Source organism: Scyliorhinus canicula, chromosome 19, assembly GCF_902713615.1.
Source record: "Scyliorhinus canicula chromosome 19, sScyCan1.1, whole genome shotgun sequence".
Lineage (NCBI taxonomy): Eukaryota > Metazoa > Chordata > Chondrichthyes > Carcharhiniformes > Scyliorhinidae > Scyliorhinus > Scyliorhinus canicula.
The window spans coordinates 101,339,804-101,366,200 of NC_052164.1; the positions used below are offsets into that span (position 1 = coordinate 101,339,804).

At 43.2% G+C, this 26,397-nt stretch overlaps 1 protein-coding gene across 1 annotated transcript in view; it reads left to right on the forward strand.

Annotated features, from left to right (window-relative positions):
- sorl1 (sortilin-related receptor, L(DLR class) A repeats containing) overlaps positions 1-26,397 on the forward strand; it is a 203,277-nt gene that overhangs the window by 125,258 nt on the left and 51,622 nt on the right. Inside the window, exons 17-25 of the mRNA XM_038779169.1 lie at positions 2,689-2,861; positions 4,584-4,715; positions 7,377-7,468; positions 13,216-13,462; positions 18,299-18,437; positions 19,910-20,080; positions 23,676-23,789; positions 24,121-24,243; positions 25,522-25,641. Of these exons, the coding sequence (XP_038635097.1) occupies positions 2,689-2,861; positions 4,584-4,715; positions 7,377-7,468; positions 13,216-13,462; positions 18,299-18,437; positions 19,910-20,080; positions 23,676-23,789; positions 24,121-24,243; positions 25,522-25,641 (1,311 nt within the window). The remainder of the gene's footprint in view (positions 1-2,688; positions 2,862-4,583; positions 4,716-7,376; positions 7,469-13,215; positions 13,463-18,298; positions 18,438-19,909; positions 20,081-23,675; positions 23,790-24,120; positions 24,244-25,521; positions 25,642-26,397) is intronic.

Genomic DNA, 26,397 nt, shown 5'->3' on the forward strand with positions numbered 1-26,397 from the left:
CGATTTGGAGTGGTGTACCTGGCGCGACTGCTGGTTGCAGTGGATTCGGAAAACTGTTTCTTCAACATGCCGGAGCTGTGGAGGCCTTCATCAGAGAGACGAAGGTGGGACCGGTCTGAGGAGGACTGTTTGAGATTCGGTGTATGAAGGGGGATGTTTGTACAAGTCCTGCGTTTTATGTTTTTGTTTGGGCTGTAAGAAGAGGGGATTGATATGTTTTTTGGGGCGGAAGAGAAGCTTGTTCGTTTTGGGGTTTGGGCATGTTTGATGTGCAATGGGTCAGGAGGATTTGGCTGGTTGGTAATTTTTGGGAGGGGGTGGTATTGGAGTGGGACCCTGCGTGGGGGGCCATTTTGCTAGGGGGAAGGAGAAGGGGTGGCTAGCGAATGGGAGTGAGTTGGAGTGGCTGCGACTCGGTGGAGCAGGTTGGATAGGGCGCAATGGGTCTAATTGTTTGTTTGCTGGGGGTTGGGGGAATAGTCTGGTGGTACCAGAGGGAGTAGGGTAGGTTGGTCTCCTCCCCACAAAAGGTGAACAGGGCGTTTCAGACCTTCTATGAGGGGCTTTATAAGTTGGAGCTGCCAGAGGATGAGCAGGGGATGGCAGAATTCTTGGCGGGTTTGGAGTTCCCACAGGTGGGGGAGGAATTGTGGGAAGAGTTAGAGGCACTGCTGGGGTTAGAGGTGGTCCGAATAGCTTTGGGGAGGACGGCGAAGCCAGATGGATTCCCGGTAGAATTTTATAAGATGTTTGTAGATCAGCTGGTCCCATTGGTGTTGGGGATTGTTTAACAATTCACTAGTGTGGGGTTCTCCCCCCGAGGCATCCATCTCCCTCTCCCTGAAGAAGATAAGGACTCGAGAGCGTGGGTCGTACTGCTCTATTTCGCTTGCTTAATGGGCATGAAAAGCTTTTGGCTAAAGTTTTGATGTTGGGATTGTCTCCAGGAGGTGGTGAGGGAAGATTGACTGGTTGTGAAGGGCAGAAAACTGTCAACCAACATTAGGTGGTTACTCAACATTGATCCAGGTTGGGGGGGATTGGGCGTAACTTTGCAAATTGAATTGCACTAGCCTGGCGAACAGGGTCAGGTGGGTCTACAGAGGTGGGACAGCCATATGTTGTTGGTGGGTCGGTTCAATCTTTTAAGATGAATATCTTGCCACCATTCTTGTTTTTATTTCGATGCTTTGCCGTTTTTCTACCCATGCCTTTTTTCTGAGGATGGAACGGCTCATAATGAGTTTCATACGGGCAGGGAGAACTCCTCTGATTTGGAGGGGGGCCCTACATAGGGGGAGGCTGGGGGGATGGCACTGCCAAATTTAATATTTTTATTACCAGGAAGTTACTTGGCTGCAGGTTACTCTGGATCAAGCAAGCCAGTGGCAATGGCCATCTCAGCTTTGAAAATATGGCGGGAACTCAGTCAGGATTAAGCTGTGGGCAGTGTCTATATAGGCTTTTATTTATAGCAATCATTCGTTTGAGCTGGTGAAATTGGATGCCACATTTTGTTTATTTTTTCCAATTAAGAGGCAATTTAGTGTGGTCAGTTGGGGAAGAGAGAGGGGGGAGAAGTAGATTTAGGACTGAGCTCAGGAGGAACTTCTTCACCCAAAGGGTTGTGAATCTATAGAATTCCCTGCCCAGTGAAGCAGTTGAATGTTTTCAAGATAAATTAGATAGTTTTTTTTGAAGAATAAAGGGTTTTGGTGTTCGGGAGGGAAAGTGGAGCTGAGCCACAAGATCAGCCATGACCTCATTGAATGTCTGAGCAGGCCCGAAGTGCCGATGGCCTACTCCTAGTTCTTATGTTCTTGTATATGAACAGATCTTTGGGGAAGAGCAGGTTTCAATGGAAGAGGTGAAGGCCAGGTGAGAGGAGGAGCTGGGACCCATTATGGAGGAGGTGGTGTGGCCTGAGTCCCTCCGCAGTTGAATGCTATGTCATCTTGAGCGAGGTTAAAATTGATCCAGCTCATGGTGGTGTCTGGCGCACCCAACCAAGGCCAGAATGAGTCTTTTTTTTCAGGTTTGAAGATAGGTGTGAGTTGTGCTTGTAAGGGCCTGTGATCCAAACACGCATGTTCTGGTCCTGTCCCAAATTGCTGGCTTCTGGGAGTCTTTTTTTCAGCACCATATCGGCAATCTTAACTGATGATTTAGAGCCTTGTCTGTTAGTAGCTATATTTCGAGTGTCGAACCAGCTGGAGTTGAAGATGGGCGCGGGGTGGATGCCTCATTGATTGCTCGGCGGTGGATTCTGCGGAGGTGGAGGCAGGTGACGCCACCTAGTGCCTCAGCATGGTTAGGCAACGATGGAGGTTTGTACCTCCAAGGTACAAACTGGGCTGTACCGTCGATGGTGGCCATTCATATGGTACTTTATGGAATTGGTCACTGTTAATACGGGGGAGGGGGAATTGTTTGTGTTGTATTTCTGCTAAGAGGGGGTTTAGTTTGAATTTCTGTTAAGGGGGTATTGCTGTTGTCGTTTGGAAATTTTTTATTTTGTTAATACGTTAGTTTTGTTTTGCTCTGTAAATTTTTGATAAATATTAAAAGCTCAATAAAAGTTATTTTCAAAAAAGAAAAATATGAAAGCAACAGCAACTTGAATTTATGTAGCACCTTTTAATGCAGTGGAGCATACAGGGTACATTAAAAAAATGTTTTTGATTGCAGAAGAAAAAGAGTTCCTACTTTATGCTCTAAGGAGCACTATTCATCGCTACGATCTTTCGAAGGGCACAGATGAGGTATTGCCACTTCAGGGTCTCCGAGGCACTGTAGCATTGGATTTTGATTTTGAAACAAACTGCATATATTGGGCAGATATTTCACAAGACGTTATCCAGGTGAGCACAGTCTGCTCCTAATGACAAGATTTGAGATGAACAGTGTTAAGGCTTTTTTTTGGGATGTGAGTTTGCCGTCAAGCCAGCATTTATTCATTTTTTCCCATCAGAAAGCAGTTGTGAGCTACTTTCTTGAACCGTTGAAATCCGTGTGGTGCAAGTACATCCACAGTGCTGTTGGGGAGGGAGGTCCAGGTTTTGACCCAGTGACAGGGAAGGAATGTTGATATGGCTCCAAGTAAGGATGGTGCATGACTCGGGGAGTGGGGGGAGGGGGGGGGGGCGGGGTGGTGGGGGGAGGGGGAGGAAAGAGAGAAGAGAGAGAGAGATGGGCTTGCAGGTGGTTGTGGTGTTCCCGTGCCTCTCTCGACTTGTCCTTCTAGTTACTAGAGGTTCCAGCTTTGCAAGGTGCTGTTGAAGAGGCCTTGGGAGTTGCCACAGTGCATATATAGGTGCTGCACACTACTTTGATTTATTTTCACAGAGCAAATAAGTTGGTAAAATCATTTCCAGAAGTTAATTTAAAAAAAAAATTATTTCAGTCTTTCATGCGATGTGAGCGTCTCTGGTAATGCCAGCATTTATTGCTCAAACCCAGTTGCACGTGGTGGTGAGCTGGCATCTTAATTGCTGCTGCAGTCCATGTGGTGTAGGTTCTTGCACAGTTTTGTTTGGATGAGTTTGATAACAGCTGAATGGCGTGTTAGGTCATTTCAAGAGGGCAGTTAAGAGTCAGCAACATTGCTGTGGGTCTGGAGTCACATGTAAAGAAGACTAAATAAAGATGGCAGGTTTCCTTCCCTGAAGGACCATATAGATTTGAGGCAAATCCACAGATACTTGGGGTTCAGAGAGGAGAGGAGTACCTGGTAATGGAGATGAGCAGAATTTAAATCTAATGTGTTGTTGGTACATTATTAATTTGCCTTGGGCATAATAGAATCGGATGTGCTCTGGGTCAGGACTAATGGCAGTCCAACCTCTACTAGAGTTACAAGTTAAACTCTGAAATCAATGAACATCATATTTGCTTTGCTAGTGCCATTTCAAATCATAGAACACAGTATTGCTGAAAAATAGAGAGCTGCTAGTGAAGCTTTTGTCTTGCGTTCATCAGGGTAGATTATTTGGAAGGGAGCCACTTCTACTGCAAGAGAAAAAAGTGTTGCTTGGTTGGCAAGTAGACATTGCTGTGGAGAATGTCTTTTTTTTGTCCTGTTGAGTTTTAAAAAGACCAGCTTCTAAAGCAGGTGTGTTTCCAGCAATATTCTAATCGGTACTGACGAGCAACTATTTATAGAACAAACTGTTTGAATTTCATATTTGTTTTAAACTGCAGATCTCATTGGTGTTGTTTGCTAGCAGGAGATGAAGTAGAAGTTCTAATATCAGGGGATATATTTATCTTTACAAGTCTGCTCCTGGTCTTGGCGAAGAAAACCAGTCCAGAGTTTGGGTGACACATTGAGAGTTGTCCTGGTTATGCCTCTTGTAGTTTAGTTGGTGCCCAGATCTGGACTTCCATTAGGCATGAGGGTATTTGATCAACATTGAGGATAATGTGGTTTAAATTGGGATTTATTTTACATTTTGATATGTTATTGATCACAATGAGATATTATGATGGTCCTGTGATACGCTAACAATATTCATTCATTGCTTTGTTGTAATGTGGTTACCAATTTGCCACTTTTCCATTCTAATTAATTTTTCTCTGCTCAGCGTTTTTGCTTAGATGGGAAAACAAGCCCGGATACAATAGTCAAGGATGGCCTACAAACGGTGGAAGCTTTAGCCTTTGACTCCATCAGCCACCTTCTCTACTGGATAGATGCTGGAGCAAAGAAACTTGAGGCAAGTAATGTCTTTTCTGTTCAAATGTTAAATGCCCATTGGTCAGAGACTTGGCTGATCCCCACAAATATGAATGAGATTCACCCTGGCCCATAACTGAACACATATCAACAGTTTGATCAAGGGTATCATAAGGGAGTCAGCGGCATAGTGGTATTGTCGTTGAACTAGTGACCAAGAGCCATGCTCTGGGGACCACTCAGGCAGATGGTGAAGCTGGAATTCCATAAAAATTTGGTATTAAAATGCTAAAGGTGACCATGAAGCCATTGTCAAGTGTGGTTCACTAATGTCCTTTTGGGAAGGAAAGCTGTCGTCCTTACCTGGCCTAGCCTACGTGTGACTCAGACCTACAGCAATGTGGTTGACTCTTAAGTACTCTCTGAGATGGACAATAAATGTTGGTGCAGCCAGCGATGTCGACACCCCATGAGCAGACGCCCTCTGTTAAGCAATAACAAGTGATGTGAGTGTGTAAATGGGAGGGGTGAAATGTGAGTGGGACGGCTGGGTATATTCTGTGCGGTGTCTGCACGTTCTCCCCGTGTCTGCGTGGGTTTCTTCCGGGTGCTCCGGTTTCCTCCCACAGTCCAAAGATGTGCGGGTTAGGTGGATTGGTCATGCTAAATTGCCCTGTAGTGCCCAAAAATTAGGTGGGGTTGATGGCTTACGGGGATAGGGTGGAGGTGTACGCTTTGAGGGGCCGGTGTGGACTCGATGGACTGAATGGCCTCCTGCGCTGTAAATGCTATGATATTTGGTGTAATTTGTAGTACAGTTGGTGCTAGGTTTATTGACACTTCATTAATGGATTAATATCTACTTGAAATAACTTCAACATTGCTACTGTTTTCAGTCTAATACCTTACTGTATGTATTCTATTAACGTTGTTAAATTATTGTTTGTTATGAAACAGCCACAATTTGTTCAAAAGCTGAAGTTTAGCCTTTTTAGAATATAGAATATAGAACCGTACAGCACAGAACAGGCCCTTCGGCCCTCGATGTTGTGCCGAGCAATGATCACCCTACTCAAACCCACGTATCCACCCTATACCCGTAACCCAACAACCCCCCCTTAACCTTACTTTTTAGGACACTACGGGCAATTTAGCATGGCCAATCCACCTAACCCGCACATCTTTGGACTGTGGGAGGAAACCGGAGCACCTGGAGGAAACCCACGCACACACGGGGAGGACATGCAGACTCCGCACAGACAGTGACCCAGCTGGGAATTGAACCTGGGACCCTGGAGCTGTGAAGCATTTATGCTAACCACCATGCTACCGTGCTGCCCTGATAATGTTTTAAAATGTTGAATCAGTCCTAACAATGATAATGCTGGTGTATTGTGGAAAAATAAGAATATGGTACCACATAATACGTGCTGCAGATCTTCAGAAACATTAATTAGATGTTGCAGACCTCTTAAATAAATAAAATTTCTTCCCTTTTTCTCCTGCTCTTCCAAAGGTTGGGATTCATGGTGAACTACAGTTTTGATTACACATTCTGTCCATTGAGCCTAGATTATCAGCAGGATACAAGTCTGACCATGTTCTCAAGTTCCCATTTCAACAAGAGAATTTTGGATCAGCAGTACCAGCTTGTCGCTCCTCTCTGGGTTAGCCTGTCCCACTCTGGTGGAAATAGGCTAATTTGGCGCACAATGCAAATGAAACGGAGGACTTTCAGGGTTTTTCTGTGACTGTAACAGGCTGTGCTACCTTATGGTCTTGAGCATACTTTATAACTTGTGCAAAGATAGCTCCTTCCTTTAATAGAAAGAAGAAACCGATGTCATTGATTATATATACTGGCCGCGATTTAATGGAAATGTTTCTAAGTGTTATTAGTGCTGGGTTTTGCTGGGAGTTACACCCAGCAAAGTGACACAGTCCAAAGATGTGGATGTTGGGTGGATTGGTCATGCAAAATTGCCCCTTAGTGTCCAAAGGTTAGGTGGGAATATGGGGGTGGGGTGCTCATTCAAAGGGTTGGTGCTAACTCTATGGGACAAATGGCCTCCTTTTGCACATTAAGGATTCTATGGTCCTGAGGTTCCTAGCAATCTCGTGTACAATGTACTTGTGGTCTTGACCCTATTAAGTGGAAGTAAATGCACAGCACAAAAATGGAATTAAATGTAACATTAACCATACACTTGTAGCTTTCTATAAATTGACTGGTGCAGAATATAATTCACATGCACAGGGCATCCTGTTATGAAGTAGAAATGTTGCTTGGGCTGTTGAGGGACTTTTTATGTTCCTTCTAATATGTTTTATTTTAGATGATGCAAAATATAGATGAATGGTTCCTCAATGTTACCTTGAACATAAAATTCCCCGAAAAAGAAAGATGTTGCTCTGCTGTATGTCTGTATTTAGATCATGCTTACTTTGAATTAACTAGTCTTAGCTTAATTTCCATTTGACCAGTAGTTTCAAGTTATATTTTTATTTTGGCTGGTGGCTCCTCCTACTCACTGATCTTTGTTTATTAATTCAGTAAATAAATGAATGCAGTGATTTGATATCAATCTATAAAATAGAGCTCCAGTCTTACAAATATCATTTGGTGGAAAGCAAACTTTTGAGAGAGGAAAAAAGTATATAAGCCAAGTGTCGTTTTGTAATTTGCTTTCTCATTTGTTAGGTTTCAAAACCTAATGGAGACTTTCGCCTAACTTTGCTGAATTCCACTCTACTAGACCATCCCAGAGCTCTTGTACTAGTTCCTAGCGATGGGTAAGTTTGGGAAACAATCTGAAACTTGTGTCTCTGGTGCAAAATATTGTACAGCTCATCAGGAAAATTCAAAAGTCCTGGCAGATTAATGACCAGTAAAGCCGTACGCAACTTCCAAAATGTCTATATTCAGAGTCATGTTAAGGAGCATCAATTAAAAGAACCATAGTTGGAGTTCTGTTCTAATAGTCAGACACTATTAACTTCTGGGAGGCACTTTCTCACTGAAATTAGACCAAATAATCTCCACTTTGTTGGCTGCATTTGACCTGATGGTACAGTGGGAATGAACTGGTACAGGTCAGGCATGCAGATCAGATCCTCGTAATCGTATTGTCCCAAGTGTTGACCTGTTTGGCTGCAAGGAGCAATTGACCTGAAACTTGTATTCATATATAGACACTTGTAGTGTTAAGAGCTCGCCTGATGTTAAATGCTAGAGTATTCAAATCCCAAAAGGGAAACTTGATAAGCATGCTCTCAACTTATTTTGCAATTTTGCTATAATGTGAGGAAAGAGGTGAAGATGTCCTAGATGTTTTTGTGATGATTTTAAACAAAATAGATGATTATTAAACAGTAAAACACAAGAAAAATGCAATTTACCTTTTAAAGTTACCCAGTTCCAAAACCCCAAAACAAGCATAAAGAACAATACAGCACAGGAACAGGCCCTTCGGCCCTCCAAGCCTGTACTGGTCATGATACCATCCTTGGCCAAAACCCTCAGCACTTCCTAGTGCCGTATCCCTCTGTACCCATCCTATCCAAGTGTTTGTCGAGATGCCTTTTGAAAGCTGTTAATGTATCTGCTTCCACAACCTCCCCAGGCAGTGTGTTCCAGGCACTCGCCACCCTCTGTGTAAAAACACCTGCTCGCACATCTCCTCTAAACTTTATTTTTTATAAATATTTTTAAAAATGAAATGAAAAGAAAATCCCTTATTGTCACGAGTAGGGTTCAATGAAGTTACTGTGAAAAGCCCCTAGTCTCCACATTCTGGCGCCTGTCCGGGGAGGCTGGGACGGGAAGTTTTTATTCTCCTTTTTCACATTTTCTCCCAAATTTACACCCATCAGAAATAAGCAGTAATGAATACAATGTCAATCCCCATATCAACAACACCAATCCCATTCTCCCACCAGACTCCCAAACAGCAGCAGCCCGCATATTAACATTAACAAATAACAACAAAAGGAATCAACCATAGTTACTGTTAACACATGCAGCCCCCCCCCCCCCGCCTAATATTAAATGTAATCCAATTCTCAAAAGTGCGTAATGAATAACGCCCATGAATAATTGAACCCCTCCATCCTTCCCCTCACTTCAAACTTGACGTACTTAGTCAAGAATTCCAGCAGGTCTGCCTGCCATGCCAGGGCACAGGGTGGAGAGGTTGATCTCCATCCCAACAGGATCGGCCTTTGGGTGACCAACGAGGTGAAGGCTACAATATCTGCCTCCGCACCCGTTTCCAACCCCGGCTGGTCCGACACCCTGAATATGGCCTCCCGAGGGCCCAGGTCCAGTTTCACGTTTACCACTTTAGCGATTACTCTTAAAACTTTGTTCCAGTAATCCTCCAGCTTTGGACAGGACCAAAACAAGTGAATGTGGTTCCCCCCCCCCCCCCCCCCCCCCCCCCCCCCACCCTCCCCCCAGCGCAACATTCTCACACACCTTCTACCCCCTCAGAGCCTGATCATCTTCACACTTGTGAAGTGTGCTCTATATACCACCTTCCGCTGCATCAGCCCCAACCTCGCGCATGGGTTGGAGGCATTCACTCTCCGAAGCACCTCACACCAGAACCCCTCCTTCATCTCTCCCAACTTTTCCTCCCACTTTGCTTTGATCCCTTCCAGCGGTTCCTTCTCCTCTCCCAAAATAGCCCCTTAAACCGCCGACACTGCCCCCTTCTCCAGTCTCCCTGTTGTCAGCACCTCCACCATCAATGTGGAGGCCGGCTCCACCGGGAAGCTCTATCTTCCGGCAAAATTTCGAAGCTGCATGTACCTAAATATTTCCCCCTGGTCCAGCCCATACTTTGCTCCCAGCTCCTGCAAACAGACCCCCAAGAAACCGATCTTTTAGTGTCTTAATCCCCTTCTCCTCCCATCTCTGAAAATTACCGTCCCACTTCCCTGGCTCAAATCTGTGGTTCTCCCGAATTGGCATTTCCCTTGACCCTGCCCCCAACCTGAAGTGTTGGCGAAACTGCCACCAAATTCTCAATGAAGCTATTATTACCGGACTCCTGAGTATTTCCCAGGGCAATCGGGAGCGGCGCTGTTGCCAGCGCCTTCAATCCTGACCCCTTACACAAACTCTCCTCCATTCTGGCCCACTGGGAATTAATCCCTCTGACCCAGCTCCGCACCTTCTCCACATTCGCCGCCCAGTAATAATACATCAGGTTCGGAAGACCCAAACCCCCTGCCTGCCTTCCCTTCTGTAGCAGGACCTTTCTAACTCTGGCCGCCTTCCCATCCCATATGAACGAGATAATAATTCCTTCAATCTCTCTGAAAAATGCCTTTGGCAGGAAAATCGGCAGGCATTGGAAAATAAACAGAAATCGCGGCGACACATTCATTTTAGCCGTCTCTACCCATTTTAGCCGTCTCTACCCGACCCGCCATCTCCTAAACTTTGGCCCACGGACCTTAAACCTAGGCCCCTAGTGACTGACCCCTCCATCCTGGGAAAGAGTGCCTGCCCATCATTCTATCCATGCCTCATAATCTTGTAGACCTCCATTAGGTCACCCTTCAACCTCTGTCATTCTAATGAAAACAGTCGGGGTCTATGCAGCCTCTCCGCTCTAGCCTCTAGCTAACCCCTCCAGACCAGGCAATGCCCTGGTAAACATCCTCTGCACCCTCTCCAAAGTCACAACATCCTTCTGCTTGCGTGGCGACCAGAATTGTGTGCAATATTCCAAGCTTCTATACAACTATAGCAGCACCGACCGACTACTCCGAGCCGGTGTGTCCAGAGGGTCAGATTTCTTGGGCCTTCTGTTTGCCTCTGGTGGGGTTGTCCTTTCAAATCACCTCCAACCCTCTCACGTTTGTAGAGTTCCAGTTCAGCGTAACCACCCTGGATCGTTCTTTGACCTCTGAATTTTTGCATGTAGGCACGTGCCCTCTCTTTTGTGCTCGAGCTGTTCGTAGAGTTATTTAGTTATCAAGGGTGTTACCACCGCACTGAGTTTCAGCAGAATTCTGCATGAAAGAGATGCTTCTGTTGCAGTTACCACATTCCAGATTCAAATCTCCTGGAGTTGAACATTTTTCTCCTATTGCTTATGGTCCAGACATCTTGGTCACATGTACAGTTCATGGAAATACATTGCTTTTTGCAAGAAACCATCTTACAGAGAAACTTAATTCTTGAATGAAATGAAAGGAAAATCGCTTATGGTCACAAGTAGGCTTCAAATGAAGTTACTGTGAAAAGCCCCTAGTCTCCACATTTTGGCGCCTGTGCGGGGAGGCTGGTACGGGAATTCAACCGTGCTGCTGGCCTTCCCTGGTCTGCTTTAAAAGCCTGCTCTTTAGCCCTGTGCTAAACCAGCCCCTGGCCCTGAAGGGATAGGTTTTCCGCAAAATACATATGCCACCCCTAGTACAAGAGCAGTCTATGTCAATCCCACCTCCCCTTCTTCCTTAGCCCAGGTGTACTGTAGCATTGCTCCAGATATGATGGATTAACTCTTTACCGTGGAAATTACTATCTGATTTCTCCCAGTGTCTGTGTGGGTCTCACCCCCACAACCCAAACATGTGCAGGTTAGGTGGATTGGCCATGCTAAATTGTCCCCGAATTGTAAAAAAATAATTGGGTACTCTAAATTTTTTATTTTTTTTTAAATTACCTTCTAATGGGTGGATTACACCAGTAGAAAATTGGAGTTCAGCTGCCATTGTTACATTGGACTTGGATGTTGGCCAATTTGGAAGTATTGTTCCTGGCACGTCCCAAAGCTGACTAACTGATTGGAAAATGAAGTTACGGGGCAGCACGGTAGCACAGTGGTTATCACAGTTACTTCACAGCTCCGGGGTCCCAGGTTCGATTCCCAGCTTGGACGACAGTCTACGTGGAGTTTGCACTTTCTCCCCGTGTCTGCGTAGGTTTCCTCTGGGTGCTCCGGTTTCCTTCTGCAGTTCAAAGATTTGCAAGTTAGGTGGATTGGACATGATTAATTTTCCCTTAGTGTCGACAAAAAGGTTGGGTGGGGTTACGGGGATAGGGTGGACGTGTAGGTTTAAGTGGGGTGCTCTTTCCAAGGGCCGGTGCAGACTCGATGGGTTGAATGGCCTCCTTCTGCACTAAGTTCTACGATTCTGTGAAGTTATACAGCTTTAGTTAGCTTTCATTTTTAGCATCTTAAGAATTGGTTCATTTGAACCTGAACTTTCCTAGCACTAGAGGGCGTTGAGATGCAGTAAATTATATAGAAAATTCAGTGGTGCCATCTGATGGTGCAAGGCTGCATTGCAGGAGCTTCTGCATTAAACTCTGTTTTTGGACAATAAGGAATTGTTTTGTCACTGTTTTTCATATGTAGAACTGCCACCTCATTGAATGTTTTTTCGTTCCTCCAGTTGGCTGTACCAAATTCTGGACTGTAACCCTAACATATTAAAATAGTCAGTTTTTTGTCTCTCTGAAGGTAGCAATTTATTGTTAAATTTCCATCAGTAGGCAAGCAAACCTCAAATTTGTGCCTTTTTCCTGAACCTTGTCCTCTGTTTTGCCTTTTACCTATTGTTTAGCTTTGGATTCAGCAAGGTTAAGTTAGGTGGGGTTACTGGGTTAAGGGGTCAGGGTGGAGCCTGATCCTACGTAGGGTACCCTTTCAGAGGATCGGTGCAGACTCGATGGACCGAATGGCCTCTTTCTGCACCATAGTGATTCTATAAATGATAACTTTGTTGCAGTTAACAAGCCAAAAATATGAATTTGACCTATACCCTCATGACCTATGTTGTATGTTCAGTGGGTCTCAAGGTTCTGAGTGTTGTGTGGTTAAACAGTTTTTACTGTTAACACAACTTAGCTAGAGCTATGGGCTGTATGTATATGTTGTCACGACACCCTGGTGTCAGTGTGTGGTCAGTTCCAGCCCCATTTGACCTGGCTTCGCAACACAGGTGCAATTAGTTTTTATTTAAAATACCCTAGGTCCTTGGTTGAACCCAATTAAGTACGCTAGGTTTGTAACTTTTAGAACACGGGTAACCTTTTTATGTTGAGTGTTGTAACTAAAAGGATACCAATTGTAACTGGCAATTTGGCCACACGCACACACACTTTCTCTCTGTCTCTCTCTCTCTCTCTCTCTGTCTCTCTCTCTCTCTCTTCTCTCTCTCTCTCTGTCCTTCTCTCTCTATCTCTGTCTCTCTCTCTCTCTCTGTACTCTCTCTCTCTCTGTCTCTCTCTCTCTGTCTTGGTTTTAAAAGTGCTCTTACTTTGAATATTTAATAAAATTTGAATTTCATAGAACCCAGTTTTTCTATTCCTCAAACTAGCTAAATTGCTTGTTGATACTGAACCCTTGTATTTTGAGATAAAATAGTCAAAGAAAAGTTGCTGCTTTTTAGAATTGAATTATAAATAGTTATTCTTTGTTGTTAAAGGGATGATTGTCCTCTGTTATAGCAAACGTTAAAAAAACTGGATTTATTTTATGTAAGACATTTGAATTTTAGTTGTATTGATACTTTCTCCACAGTCTGATGTTTTGGACAGATTGGGGTGATGATGCAGTTGGTATCTACAAAAGTGCGATGGATGCATCTAACGTCAAGCGAATCATTACTGATGGCGTTAAGTGGCCTAATGGGATTACAGTGGATGGCGCCTGGATCTATTGGACTGAAGCCTATGCTGACCGAATTGAACGAGCAGACTTTGATGGGCAACAGAGATCAGTAGTGATACAGAATCTTCCCCATCCGTATGCCATTGCTGTTTTTAAGGTATGTGACTCTGGAGTGCTGGGCCTGCAAAATACCCATTTGAGGAAGTCCATGACTTGTTCTAAAGTTTTGGCAATTGTGAAATCAGATGTTTGGATAGCAACAGTTATGGTGATTGCTCCTTAATAGGCTTTGCTTTGAAATTAGCCCTGTTTGATCTGGTTATTAAACTGTTTCTGTATGTTAAATAATAATTGCTTGGGATGAAACTATCCTTTCTCTACAATTAGTTATTTAATTATGCCCAGTAACTTTTTTTAAGCTCTAATAAATTGAGACAGGTAATTGAGATTTAAAAAAAAGTAAAATGATGAACAATTTATGTTTGGCAAAACATTGAAGCATACACGGTCTGCTGCTAAATGTTTGCTCTGGATATGTTGGTATTTATAGGACTGCAATAATGTACAGAGGTAGGGCAGAGACGAGCATTTATATGGTGGAACTTTATGGTCTTGCCATGAAGAGGCAATGAAGTACAAACTTTAGGTTGGATATAAATAAGACTCTGAAGTTGCCGAGGGTCTGACTCAGCCTGTGGCAGTGGCAAGGGAGTGGTTGGAATTGCTGGCAATGTATAATTGCATAAAATTGCAGCTCCTCTTGAACTGGAGAAAATAATTCAAAATGACTTGCATTTACACAACCACTTTCTTGACCTCAGGATGTCAAAGTGATCCAGAGCAAGTGAAGTACATATAAAACTGTGCAGTCACAGTTTTAATATTGATTTTAGACAACACAGGCTGTGGAGAGATGATGGGTGGGATAAAGCTGCCTGTTGTCAGCATACATATGAAGCTCGTCATGTTGCACTTGTCAGGAATGAGTGCGTAGTATTTCCAAAACCACTGATGAAGAAGTTCATGAAAGCACGGACCGGGTGGCGCACTGGTTCGCATTGCTGCCTCATGGTGCCGAGGACCTGGGTTTGATCCCGGCCCTGGATCTGACCGTTTGGAGTTTGCACATTCTCTCGTGTCTCCAGGAGTCTCACTCCCACAACCCAAAGATGTGCAGGGTAGGTAGATTGGCTGCCCTAAATTGCCCCTGAATCGGAATTTTTTTAAAAAAGCGTAAATCGTATGCCGATAGAGCAAATAGGAAAGCTAATCGACTGTACAAATTTAATATAAAAGTAGGGAGGTTATGCTTCACTTATACAGGACACATCTGCAGTACTGTGTACAGTATTGGTTTCCTTATTAATGGAAGATGTAAATAGGTTGGAAGCAGTTCAGAGAAGGTTTACCAGTAATGGGCAGGTTGTTTTATGAAGAAAGGTTGGACAGATTAGGCTTTTAACAGTGGGCTAGTCTTGTAATTTCTGTTTAGAAGAAGAGGTGACTTGACTGAAACTTTTAAGATCCTGAGGGGTCATGACGTGGTGAATGTGGAGAAGGATGTTTCCTCTTGTGGGCAAATCTAGAATTTGACGTCACCCATTTAAGAGAATATTTTTCTGTTGGAGGGCAGTGGATCTTTGGAACTCACTTCCTCAAAAGGCAGTGGGAGCAGAGTCTGAAAACATTTCTGGCAGAAGGAGATAGATTCCTGATAGATAAGTGGGTGAAAGGTTATCGGGGTGAAAGGTTGGAGAAGGGGATGGTTAGTCAGATCAGCCATGATCTTATTGAATAGCGGAGCAGACTTAAAGGATCGAGTGGCCTACTCCTAATTTGTATTGTTGCATCATTTTAAAACACAGTTGCAAGTGTCAAAATAGATTTTTATACTTGCCCAATTGTTTCCCAGTTTTTACTCTCTCTTTCTGAAATGAGCAGTGTTGCTGTTTATTCCCACATTTTTTCCTTTTTTATTTTTGCTGTTATATCTTTGATCCGTCTTTAAGGCAAGCAACCTATGGCCTTTAATTCAAGCAAAAGAATCCAGAAGCAGGAGAGATCACTGCTAGTCCGTGCTGGTTTAAACTTGGGAGTTGTTGACACCAGTGAGAAAGAAGGGCAATGATTCAGTTTGATTGATTTGGCTGGTGGCCCAAATGAATTGGCCCAAAAGGTTGTGTCTTGCCCGGTAAGGGGTAGGGATTGGATCTTATCCCACTGAAGTTGCTCCCCGAGATTGGAAGGTTTCGGTTTCCATTCTGGCAGCACGGTGAAAAGGTCCAGCTAATCCTCTCCAGAAAGATCCGGCTAACTCTCTCCAGAAGGCTGCTGGGAGGGCTGTGTTTCTCTCCAGCAGCCTCCTGGCATTGGATTCCTGAAACTACAGAGGCCTGAAGACAAACCACGAACTGAGGAGAGAGACGCTGCCTCCTTCCGGTGACGGCCATGAGCTGAGTGGATGCACAAAAGCTGGCTCTCTCTCCTAGAAACTTCCTATTAGACCTTGCTAATCCATCAAATGGGCACCAAAGGTACCCCCCAATTTAAACCCCACCTACCACTCAACCGACTGAGATGCTGGCGGGCTAGCAACCAAACCACAAGGCTAGCAAAAGCAGAGAGAAAAACCCTGACCCCAGACCTGTGTGGCGACCCAGAACCAAGTATGACTGGCCCAACAAGATCGCCAGCTCCAGCCCAATCATCGACCGAGAAGCTGATGTAGTTCATCTGCCCTGAACTAAAACAGAAGCGGCGAAAGAGGACCTCATGTCGACAATGAAGTCGGCAATAGATACCGCGCTGGCCCCACATAGAGAGAGCAATGGACAGAGCAGAGCATTGACTGGAGGCCCAAGAGGTGATGGTGTAGGACCTGAAGAAGGCAGCCACCGACCCAGGCCGAGTGGATCACCTCCCTGAAAGTAGAAGTGGCAAGGCTGGGGACATTCCAGAAGGCGCTAAAAGGGAAGGTGGACAACCAAGAAAATGGGTCCCACCGGCAGAACCTGCAGTTCAGTGGACTACCGGAGGGCGCAAGAGGGCAAGGACCTGAAGGGATTCGTCACAAAGATGCTTGGGAAACTGATTAGGGAGGAAGGCTTCACCAAACCCCCAGAAATTGACCAGGCCCACACGTTGCTCCGACAAAAGCCCAAGATGGGAGAACCACCACAGGCAATAATTGTGAAACTTCAAGGTAAGGAACGGGTTCTGAACTGGGCGAGGAGCACGCGATCGTGCAAATGGAAATGGGAGACCATGTGAATACAGCAGGACATTGGAGCCGACCTGGCCAAGCGCTGGGCAGAGTTTAATGGGGCAAAAATCGCACTGTAAAAGTGAAGTGCGATTCGGCACGTTTTACCCAGTAAGACTATGGATTATATTTAACAAGAAAGAACTTTATTTCAATACGCCAGAGGCAGAAAATGGGTTTGTTCAAAAGAACGGACACTTGATGCAGTGATGGAGACCAAAGGAAATGTGGTCCCAGAAGAACCAAGTGGGAGTACTCTGGATTGGAGTTCTGCAGAGGCTAAACTCCCCTGATACGCAGGGCTGAGCCTAATGCAATTAAACGTCATGCACAGGGCACACCTGACCAGGACACACATGAGTGGGTATCTTCCCAGAGGTGGACGATAAATGCGGGGAGGGAACATCCACGCGATAGCGAAGAGAAGGTGAAATCTTCACAATACACTGGGGGGGGGGGGTACACAAATCCACAAACGGCAACACAATACTGCCATACAAAAGGCGGAACCGCTGTGCCAGACCTTCTGTTATCCCTTCCTGCGTGTGGTACTCGGTGGGTATCCACTGCTTCGGGCTACAAAGCAGTGCTGTGGATTATATCTTTTCCACTCTGATTACGGCAATGTAAGTATACCACTTGTCTTTTTGGTTTTTTTTCTTTCTTTTCATACTTTTCTCTTTTTTAACAAGTGTAAATTTTGATCACATCAGATAGTAAAATGCTGTAATTTATTTATAACCTCTATTGTGAAAGATGCAATTTGTGTAAACGTTTACTAGATTTGCCTGTGATAAATAAAAAACTACAATAAAAACATTAAAAAAAGACTCCGCCTCTCCAGGACAGTTGAGTGCAGAACTGCAGAAAAAAACAGTACACGCTGCAAAGCAAAGACTTTAATCTGCGAGCTCACTGTGAAGAAAGCATGCCAAGAACCATCTGAAGCAAAGATTTCTTTCCCTTTCACTTTTTTTTTTAATCCCTTCTGTACGCTATCGGCTGCTGTTGAATAAAGTTTCAATAGGGTTCTGCTCCTTTTTTCTAAACACCTTTATTTTCCTTGAACACACTGTACAAAACTATCACCACATCACATGCTCACAATGCCCACGTGAAGCCTCTTTACACATCAGTGTCAATTATTGGATACTTCACATCAATGAGACATCTAATTGGAGTATCTCTACACCCATTCCTTAATAGTCACCCCTTGGAGAAAAACAAATAATTTGGTGAAAGCAAAATTACAAGAAAGTCAAAAACAAATGCAATTTCGCATTTTTTTTTCATTTTTGGAAGGAAAAAAACCCAAAACAAACAAATCACAGAAACAATTCATTAACAATATCCAAAAGTTTCTATGAACTAGCCCCTCTTTTCGTAAAATAATCGGGCAATTGATAGCTACTGTCAATCCATTTAATTTTTGCTATCTCCCCTCTGTCCAACATCTGCTTCAAACTTGCGATGTCTATCCTTGGCCTTTTCTCATTCACACTTTTTTGTAGAGTGCACATTTTCCCACAGGGATTTATTGTCAATGTGACACTCAATGGGTGTGTTACCCAAATCCCTTAATCCCAAAATGTCTGTCAATATCTTAGATAGATATATAAAAGGCCGTGTCCACTGCCTCTATAAGGCTTAACGTCTCAGCACTCTTTCTACTTGTGAAAAATAATCATGCTGGTCTTGCACTAAATTAAGATGTACATTTACCTTCTTCAGAATCAGATCTACTGGGATGATTGGTCTGAAATGAGCATCTTTAGGGCGAATAAATATGATGGCTCAGGTGTGGAGACCGTGGTTAGTGGTTTAACTGGAGTAATGGACATGAAGGTGTTCTTCAAGCCAACGGAAACAGGTAGCAGCTTTGATATAACTTTGGTTGCAGTACTTTTTTCTGTGTTCCTGGTCTACACATTGGGCTTTTTGTTTGGTTGCCAGTAAAATTTGAATGTTATCCAATAATCATTTTGCCAGCACAAAAACTTAGAAGGCTGGAAGAACAGACTATAGAAAATTCAGGATGTTCTAAAATGGGCCATCTGACAGACTTTAGACAGCGATGGGAGGGATTGGGGTGAGAAGCCATACAGCCCAATGTGTATGGTTTCTGATCATACACTAATTTGTGATAGCAGGAGAAGCTCTGCTATAATAGTACCCAAATGCGGGTATCTCACTTCTGTAAAATTAAACCATGTACTGGGGTCTCCTCAGTGACTCTACATTCAGTAAATTGTGTTCTTTTTATTCCGCAGCAACATTTCTTTATAGGATCCGAAAGTTGCATTGCTATCTCCCATTTATAATCAACTCTGAAATGTACCCTGTTATTTACTTGTATTTATGTATTTATATAGTGTATTTAACATTAAACTGCCGTGGGGTGTTTTTCATAGAATTCTTAGTGTAGATGGGGGGGCCATTGTGGGTTGTGGGCTCATTGAGTCGACATCAACCCTCCTAAAGAGCACCTTATCCCTGTAACCCCACCTGACCTGCACATCTTTGAACTGTGGGAGGAAACTCAGAGACGGCCACCCGAGGCTTGCCCTGTGAGGCAGCAGTGCTAAGCACTTCTCAGAAGCGTAGCAGACAAAAAATTGACACCAATTAAGGAAATATCAGGAAGGATGGTTGGGCAGGTTGGTTTTAAGGTAGGTGATCTTAGAGAGAGGCAAAAAAGTTGAGAAAAAAATTCCAGAGCCTTCAGGGCCCAAAGTGTTGGAGCCACAGACACCAATGGTGGAGCAAAGAATGCCGGGGACGTTGGAGGGCTTGCCTCCTGAAAAGAAGACCGTACCATTTCTGAGCTTACTGTACTGATGGTTGTGGGAATTGGGATACCATGACACTGAAGTTGAGGGTTTTTTTTTCTACTGCACCACCAGCCATTATTACAGATTCATTTGTTGCTCCATTGGTTTTATTTCTGCTGCCCCTATATTGCATCGGTGTTAAGTTACCTGAATACTACAATTTACATTAACATTTTAAAAGTGCTTCCACATCAGGAAAGAGAGGATCAGTGAACATCAATTTGATAGCATTCATTAATAGTTCACTTGGGCGGCACGGTGGCTAGCACTGCTGCCTCACGACGCCTCAGACCCGGGTTCGATCCCTGTTCTGGGTCACTGTCCGTGTGAAGTTTGCACTTATGTCTGCGTGCCCCCCCCCCCCCCCCCCCCCCCCCCCCAAACAACCCAAAAATGTGCAGGGTAGGTGGATTGCCCATGTTAAATTGCCCCTTAATTGGACTTTTTTCCCTTTTAAATTCATGTAATTGCTATTTGCAGCTTTTTCTAACGACTTGTGTTTTGCTTAAAGTGAGCAATGGATGTCATGGGTCGGCCTGCACCATGCTTTGTCTTCCTAAATATTTCCGTAAGAGATGTGTGTGTCCAGAGGGCGTGAACAGCACAGTTTTATCATCCGGGGATGTTCGTTGTAATTGCCCGCATGGCTACACACTAAAGAGCAACGTCTGCGTGAGGCAAGGTGAGTGTACGGTTGATATTCCTCTTTGTGATTACTGGGCCATGATGTCCCTTTCTTTTTAAACTCTTGCCAATTTAATGTCAGCATAGGAATTGGTGGCTGGCGTGATGTATGACCTTGCTGTCAAACGTTCGTTCGGCTTGAAGAGTGTGCAAAATATGTCTTGTGCTTCCACAGTCAAATAGTCTGTGTGCTTCCACAGTCAAATAGTCTGTTGATTTAATTACTATTTAGGTTCATATATCAATTATACCCAGCATACAAATACGAAACATGAGCAAGAGTGGACCCTACAAAGCTTGAACCTGTTCGCCATTCAACAAGACCTTGATTCATCTATGTCAGCCTCATTTTCCCAAGCTATTCCCAAACCCCAAATCTCTTAATTCCAATAATAAGGAGTTAAAGGAGGAAATTGAGGAGACGAAGAGCCTGTTTGTTGTCTATTTGCCTTTTACTATTGCAAATGAAAAGAAGCTAATACTTTTTACTATTTTTGAAGCACCATAGATGATGCCCAGTAAAATACGGCAAAGGGGCTGGTTTAGCACATTGGGCTAAACAGCTGGCTTGTAATACAGAACAAGGTAGCAGCGCGGGTTCATTTCCAGTTCCGGCCTCCCTGAACAGGCGCCGGAATGTGGCGACTCGGGGCTTTTCACAGTAGCTTCATTGATGCCTACTTGTGACAATAAGTGATTACTATTATTATTATTATTATTAAATCTGAAATATAAATTGGAAATGCAAGAAGCAATCATCAGGTTAGGAGTGAGGAAGTTATGGTTAATGTTTTCGATCTAATGATCTGGTTCTGATCAAAGGTCATTGGACCTGAAATGTTAACCCCGACTTCTGGTCCTCACCAGTCCTGTCTGACCTTGATTGGTGTTCCCAGTATTTTGGATTTTTATGTAGTCCTGACTGTTGAATTAAGTCAACTATCAATTTACTCTGAATGTTGAGCCGCAAATGTTGACAACATTTAGGACCTTTATTATGTACTTTAGAGGGTAGTCGTTGTGTAATCGTCACCAAAAACACTAAGTCTTAGGATGCAGCTAAACTTTAATTTCTGGTGTATCAATTTGCAGCAGGCAGTACTTCATATTGTTGAGCTACAATTTGCACTCTGATCTCTGATGGGGTACGTTTATGTGCCATGTGAACAGATTTTAACTTATTTACCCTCCTCTTAAATAAGCCCTAGTGTTCAGGAGACCCATCAGAATGCTTGTATGCTTTCAAAAAGCTGATTAGCATTGGCGATGGTCAGGCAAATTGTTGTGAAGTGGCCTCACCAAGGGATCTATTTCCTTTATCCTGTCAGTTTTGTCTCTGCCAATGGAAACCTTGTAACAGCAATACAGACGTGAACTAATAAATGCAACCTTGAGGCACAGAATCCTATTACACAATGATTGGGATCAAGTCATTTCTGGAGTTTGGGATTTTCTAGATTATAGAATGACTTTAGAGTGCCTAACCAGAAGTGCCAACCAGAAAGCAATGTACATATAAATATTCACCTGAAACATAAAATAGTGATAAACCATTATAAACCATTGTATAAGTAATAAAAACTTATACAAATACAGTATTCCGCTCCCAAAGTGTTGTACTAAATGATTCCACTCTGCTCAAAAACATTTCCGGACATCTGGGATGGGATTTTCCGGCTGCACCTGTCCTGGAAATTCCCACCTGGGGTCAGCAGACCTTTAAAATGGTCTGTCAAATTGTCCATCTGACATGATTCCTGTGGTGGGCAGGACTGAAAATCTACACCCTGGTGTTACCGATTCCTGACTTGGGATATGGGCCATCTTTGGCAAGTCCAGCATTTGTTGCCCATCCCTAATTGTCCTTGAATTGGTCTTGCTAGGCCATTTCCGGGGACAGTTAAGAATCAAGTTCATTGCTGTGGATCTTGAGTCGCACGCAATTGGCCAGACCAGGTAAGGAGTTCCTTCCCTAAAGGACATTTCTGAACCAGATGGATTTTTATGACGGCCGTTTCATGGTTGTTGTCCCAACACTCTGGGCTAGTGCGTGGTCAATTCCAGCCCCTGTTCACCCAGTGTTGTAACAGGTAAAATTAAAGTTACTTAAGTATCCAATGTCTTTGAATTGATCCAAAGTGGTGCAGCCACCAGATTTGTAAATTATTAACATCAGATTTAGGTGGATTGGTCATGCTAAATTGCCAGTGTCCAGGGCTGTGCAGGTTAGATTATGGGGTTATGGATGTAGGGCAAGGTGGACGGGGGAGTGGACCTGGGTGGAAAGTTCTTTCGGAGGGTCAGTGCAGACCCGATGGGCTGAACGGCCTCCTGCACTGTAAGTGATACTATAAATAACCTTTTATTATTTAACAGTAATTACTATTAAATAGGCAGTAATTAGTATTAAATAGACAACAATAAACTGGGTTAACTACTATCTAATTGCCAATCAGCCTCCCCAAACTCTCCCCACTCACACCGTGTATATATATATATATACACACACACACACACACACACACACACACACACACACACACACACACACACACACAACGAGGGAAAAGGTGGTGGAGAGAGAAGAAAATAATGATTGAAAAAATAAAAGCTACGGATCTTTGACTTCAGATGGATATCTTCTATTTAGATCCTTTCTTGGTTTATAGGCTTCCTTCGGTTTGTAAACTCACTGTAGACTCGCAGAGCCAGCACTCATCCGGCAGCCGATCAAGGGAAGGAGAAAATATAGCTTCATACTGCGAGGGTCTCGTGTCTTCTGCTGGGTTCGCTCCAAAAAACCCAAGCTGGCAAGAGCCAATCGATGTCTGTTGCCAGGCCGAGCATTTTTTTTTCCCTGGCTGACAGCCAACCAATCAAACTGAACCCCAGTCTGCTGGGTGCCAGAAAGTCTGGGATTTTCTTTTCCCAAATAGGAGACTTGAGGACATAGTGTTCCAGTGGTCAAGCCAGTTGGCCATTTGAAACTTTGAATTCGGCCCTTCCTCCGCTCAACTTAATGCGTATCATGATTAGCAATTCCCGGACCAAAAAAAAATCATGATAACGTAAAAGAAATGGGAACAAAGGGAAATCAAAAGTAAGGACTCTACTAACACCATCATTAGACTTTGCTGATTCTGAGAGCATTACTCTGGGTCTCTGGATTACTGGTCCAGTGACATTACCACTGTACCACCACCTGCAGGTTATTAACTCGGTGCTTGCTCGTTAGAGTTAAAATAACTTCTACAAAACAATTGTGTTTTATGTAAGATAAAGCTGTTTCCTGCCAGTACCACATCACGTCACTATAATACAGGGAAGGAAAGTTGGGATTGTGAAAGAAGAAGTTTTTGTTTGTTTGCAGGTGGTCCATAATCTTGAACGTGCAAAGTGCTGCAACAAATTTATTTCTAAACTGGATTATTTCAATGCCTTTTCTGGTTTTGTACTATTATTTAGTATTATCTTCTTCCGCTTGAAATTACCTGATATCCTTGCAGCCTTTCCCTTTTTGAGGTCATGAGAATTTCTGCTTTTTCTTGGAACTAATCACCTGTTCCTTTACATTTGTGTTTATTTTGTTATAGAGCTTACTTGTTTGCCTAACCAGTACAGGTGCTCCAATGGCAAATGTATCAGCGGCATTTGGAAGTGTGATAATGATAATGACTGTGGTGATTACAGTGATGAATCAAATTGCCGTAAGTATAGTTTGAATTTAGCGGCTATGCCAAGTACTTGCAATTATCTCTGTAGGGTAAACCTGCAATAACAAATTATGCCTAAAATTTCACTGGGATGTTTATATTGCATATGAGACATAGTGGAATATCTTCCCTGCTTTATCGTGCAAGATTAGCCCCCTCATTTTTCCTATAGAACACAAAACCTTGCATGGCACCAGGAGTGTGTAATAATTAAATTTGGCTACTTTGCTGTATTTTGTCCACTTATGCAAACTGAGGATCTGTTATCATAGTGTTATGAAGTATGAGTTTAATAAACAGGGAGTATTTTTTCTCCTTTTCATAGCAACAGTTGTTTGTGATCCTGATTCTCAATTCAAATGTCGGTCATCGGGGATGTGTATTCCACTGTCCTACAAATGTGATCGTGAAGATGACTGTGGGGATGATAGTGATGAGGAGCAGTGCTGTAAGTGATTTCAGAAGCCTTACTCTACATTTACTTAATTGGCTATAGCAAACCACGGCACTCTATATGGTGTCCTTCATAAACTTGAAGCTGCATTTTGTTTCATTGTTTTCTTAAACCTGTTCAGGTGATTTTGTTTTCTGGTATAGATTTGCTTGCACTTTGAACCTTCTCCAGCAGAGGGCAGGCACAAACCTCTATCCAACTATCTGGGAGGCATTTTCACTAACTGAGTAAACTCACTTCCTTTCCACATATATACACACACACATCACGTACCCTTCCTGGCCTCCTTCCCCAGTGGCTAGGTGTCTGCCAGATGCCTGCAACTGAGATTGGTAAAGCCTGGTGAGGAGAACCCAGCTGCCAGGCCATTTTTGTATATTCCAATTTTAATATCTTGCATCTCAAAACCAAAAGTCTACCTTAACCATTACCAATTCTGTTCATTCCATGCACTTTAGAAGGAAAATGTATTAAAACAGCTGCTGTTATGCTGCTCCCATCTAAGTTAGTAGAATTTGGCAAACTGGGGAGTTTTTTTAATGAAACAATTTGAGTGCTCAACCATGTTGCTTTCCCCAAGCCAGTATTTGGTCATTGGAAATCTAGGTTATTGTGTTTCTGGGTTCTTGAGCAACTACCAATTTTTTTTGTTTTTGTTTTGCAACATAAGGTAGAAGGGCCCATTAGTTTGGCCTTCCATCCAAATTTTTAAGATTATTAAAACCCAATCCATCAAAACACCTTTTTATAAGGAGCTCCTATTGGTTAATGTTTTGAAAATATTTTTCCAGTCCTGCCTTTTTGGTACTGCACTTTTGTGATTTGCAGGTTGGATACAGGTAGGTCTTCTACAAAGAATTTGTTGCTTCTCACAAAATTAATCACTTAGGAACATGGCTTGCAAGATTTCTAATGATCCATGTTGATGTAGAAGTGTTCTCCCCAGGCAGTACGTTATTGACAATCGATGTGCTGCCCTCTGATATTCTGTTTCTATAAATTACAGCCAGCTTAAATGTGCTGAGAACTTGAATTTGATAGATAAAACAAATTTACTATATAAAATATTCATTAGAGGAACTGGGACAAATCCTGCATCTAGCCCCAACACAACTAAATATTCCTGTGCGAGTCAAGTTGTGACAAATCGGAGGTTTCTTTTTAAAAGGTCACATAAGATTATGCAAACACATTGAATGGGTCATTTGTACATAACTCTTATCAAAGTGTAAACCTTGGCATTGTAATTCTTTTCCCTTAAAACCCCGACAGCATTGAACAGCTGTAGGAGTGACGAATTTACTTGCGCCACTGGCATGTGCATTCGCTCGTCTTGGATGTGTGATGGGGACAATGACTGCCGAGATTGGTCAGATGAACTAAACTGCACAGGTAAGTAATCATTAATTTGTTGCTGTGAACTTTGTTGGGATTTAACTTGGTTAGTTCTTTGGATTTGTTTTTGAAAAGAGGTGATGTAGCATTCCCCTGGCTCATTTTTGGTAAATGGTTAGCCGAGTGTCTTTAAAAACCATCAGATCCCGGAGTTCATTCCCAGTGCATATGGTTATGTGGGCGGCCAGTTTACTATATTTATGACAGTTAGTATCCAAAATGAACGAGGTGAGCCAAGATCTAATACTAGTTACAATGCTGTTATTTTTGAAAGATCAATGTCCTGAAATATTTTTTGAAGTTTACTAAATTTAAGCAAGGAGCAACATTTTGATTCAGTTTCTTATTGGCGTAAGTACTGTGCTGTGACATAAGTACTATGCAGTTCAAGCCATGGCAGAGGAAGTAATAATCTGAGATAATGGATTCATTTTGTTTTAATTGTTGCGTTAAGAGTAAACTCCAGTATGAAAACCAGGAGTGTAGTTTGGTCACTTGGCATTTGTGTCGTGTTTTCAAGCTGTTTCATTGGTGGGCACATATTAAGAGAATGAAATCTTCTGTCCTCATTTGTAGCTGGGATTTTCCAGTGCTGCTGAGAGTGAATGGAGATTTGGCTAGAACGCCAAAATTTCTGTTGCTTGCAGCGGGTCCCACCAAAGACGAGACTGGAGAATCCGACACATTATGGGCCCAGAACCTCTGTTCTCGGGTGTGTGTGTGTCGTCGGCCCAAAAACCGAAGTCTCCACGT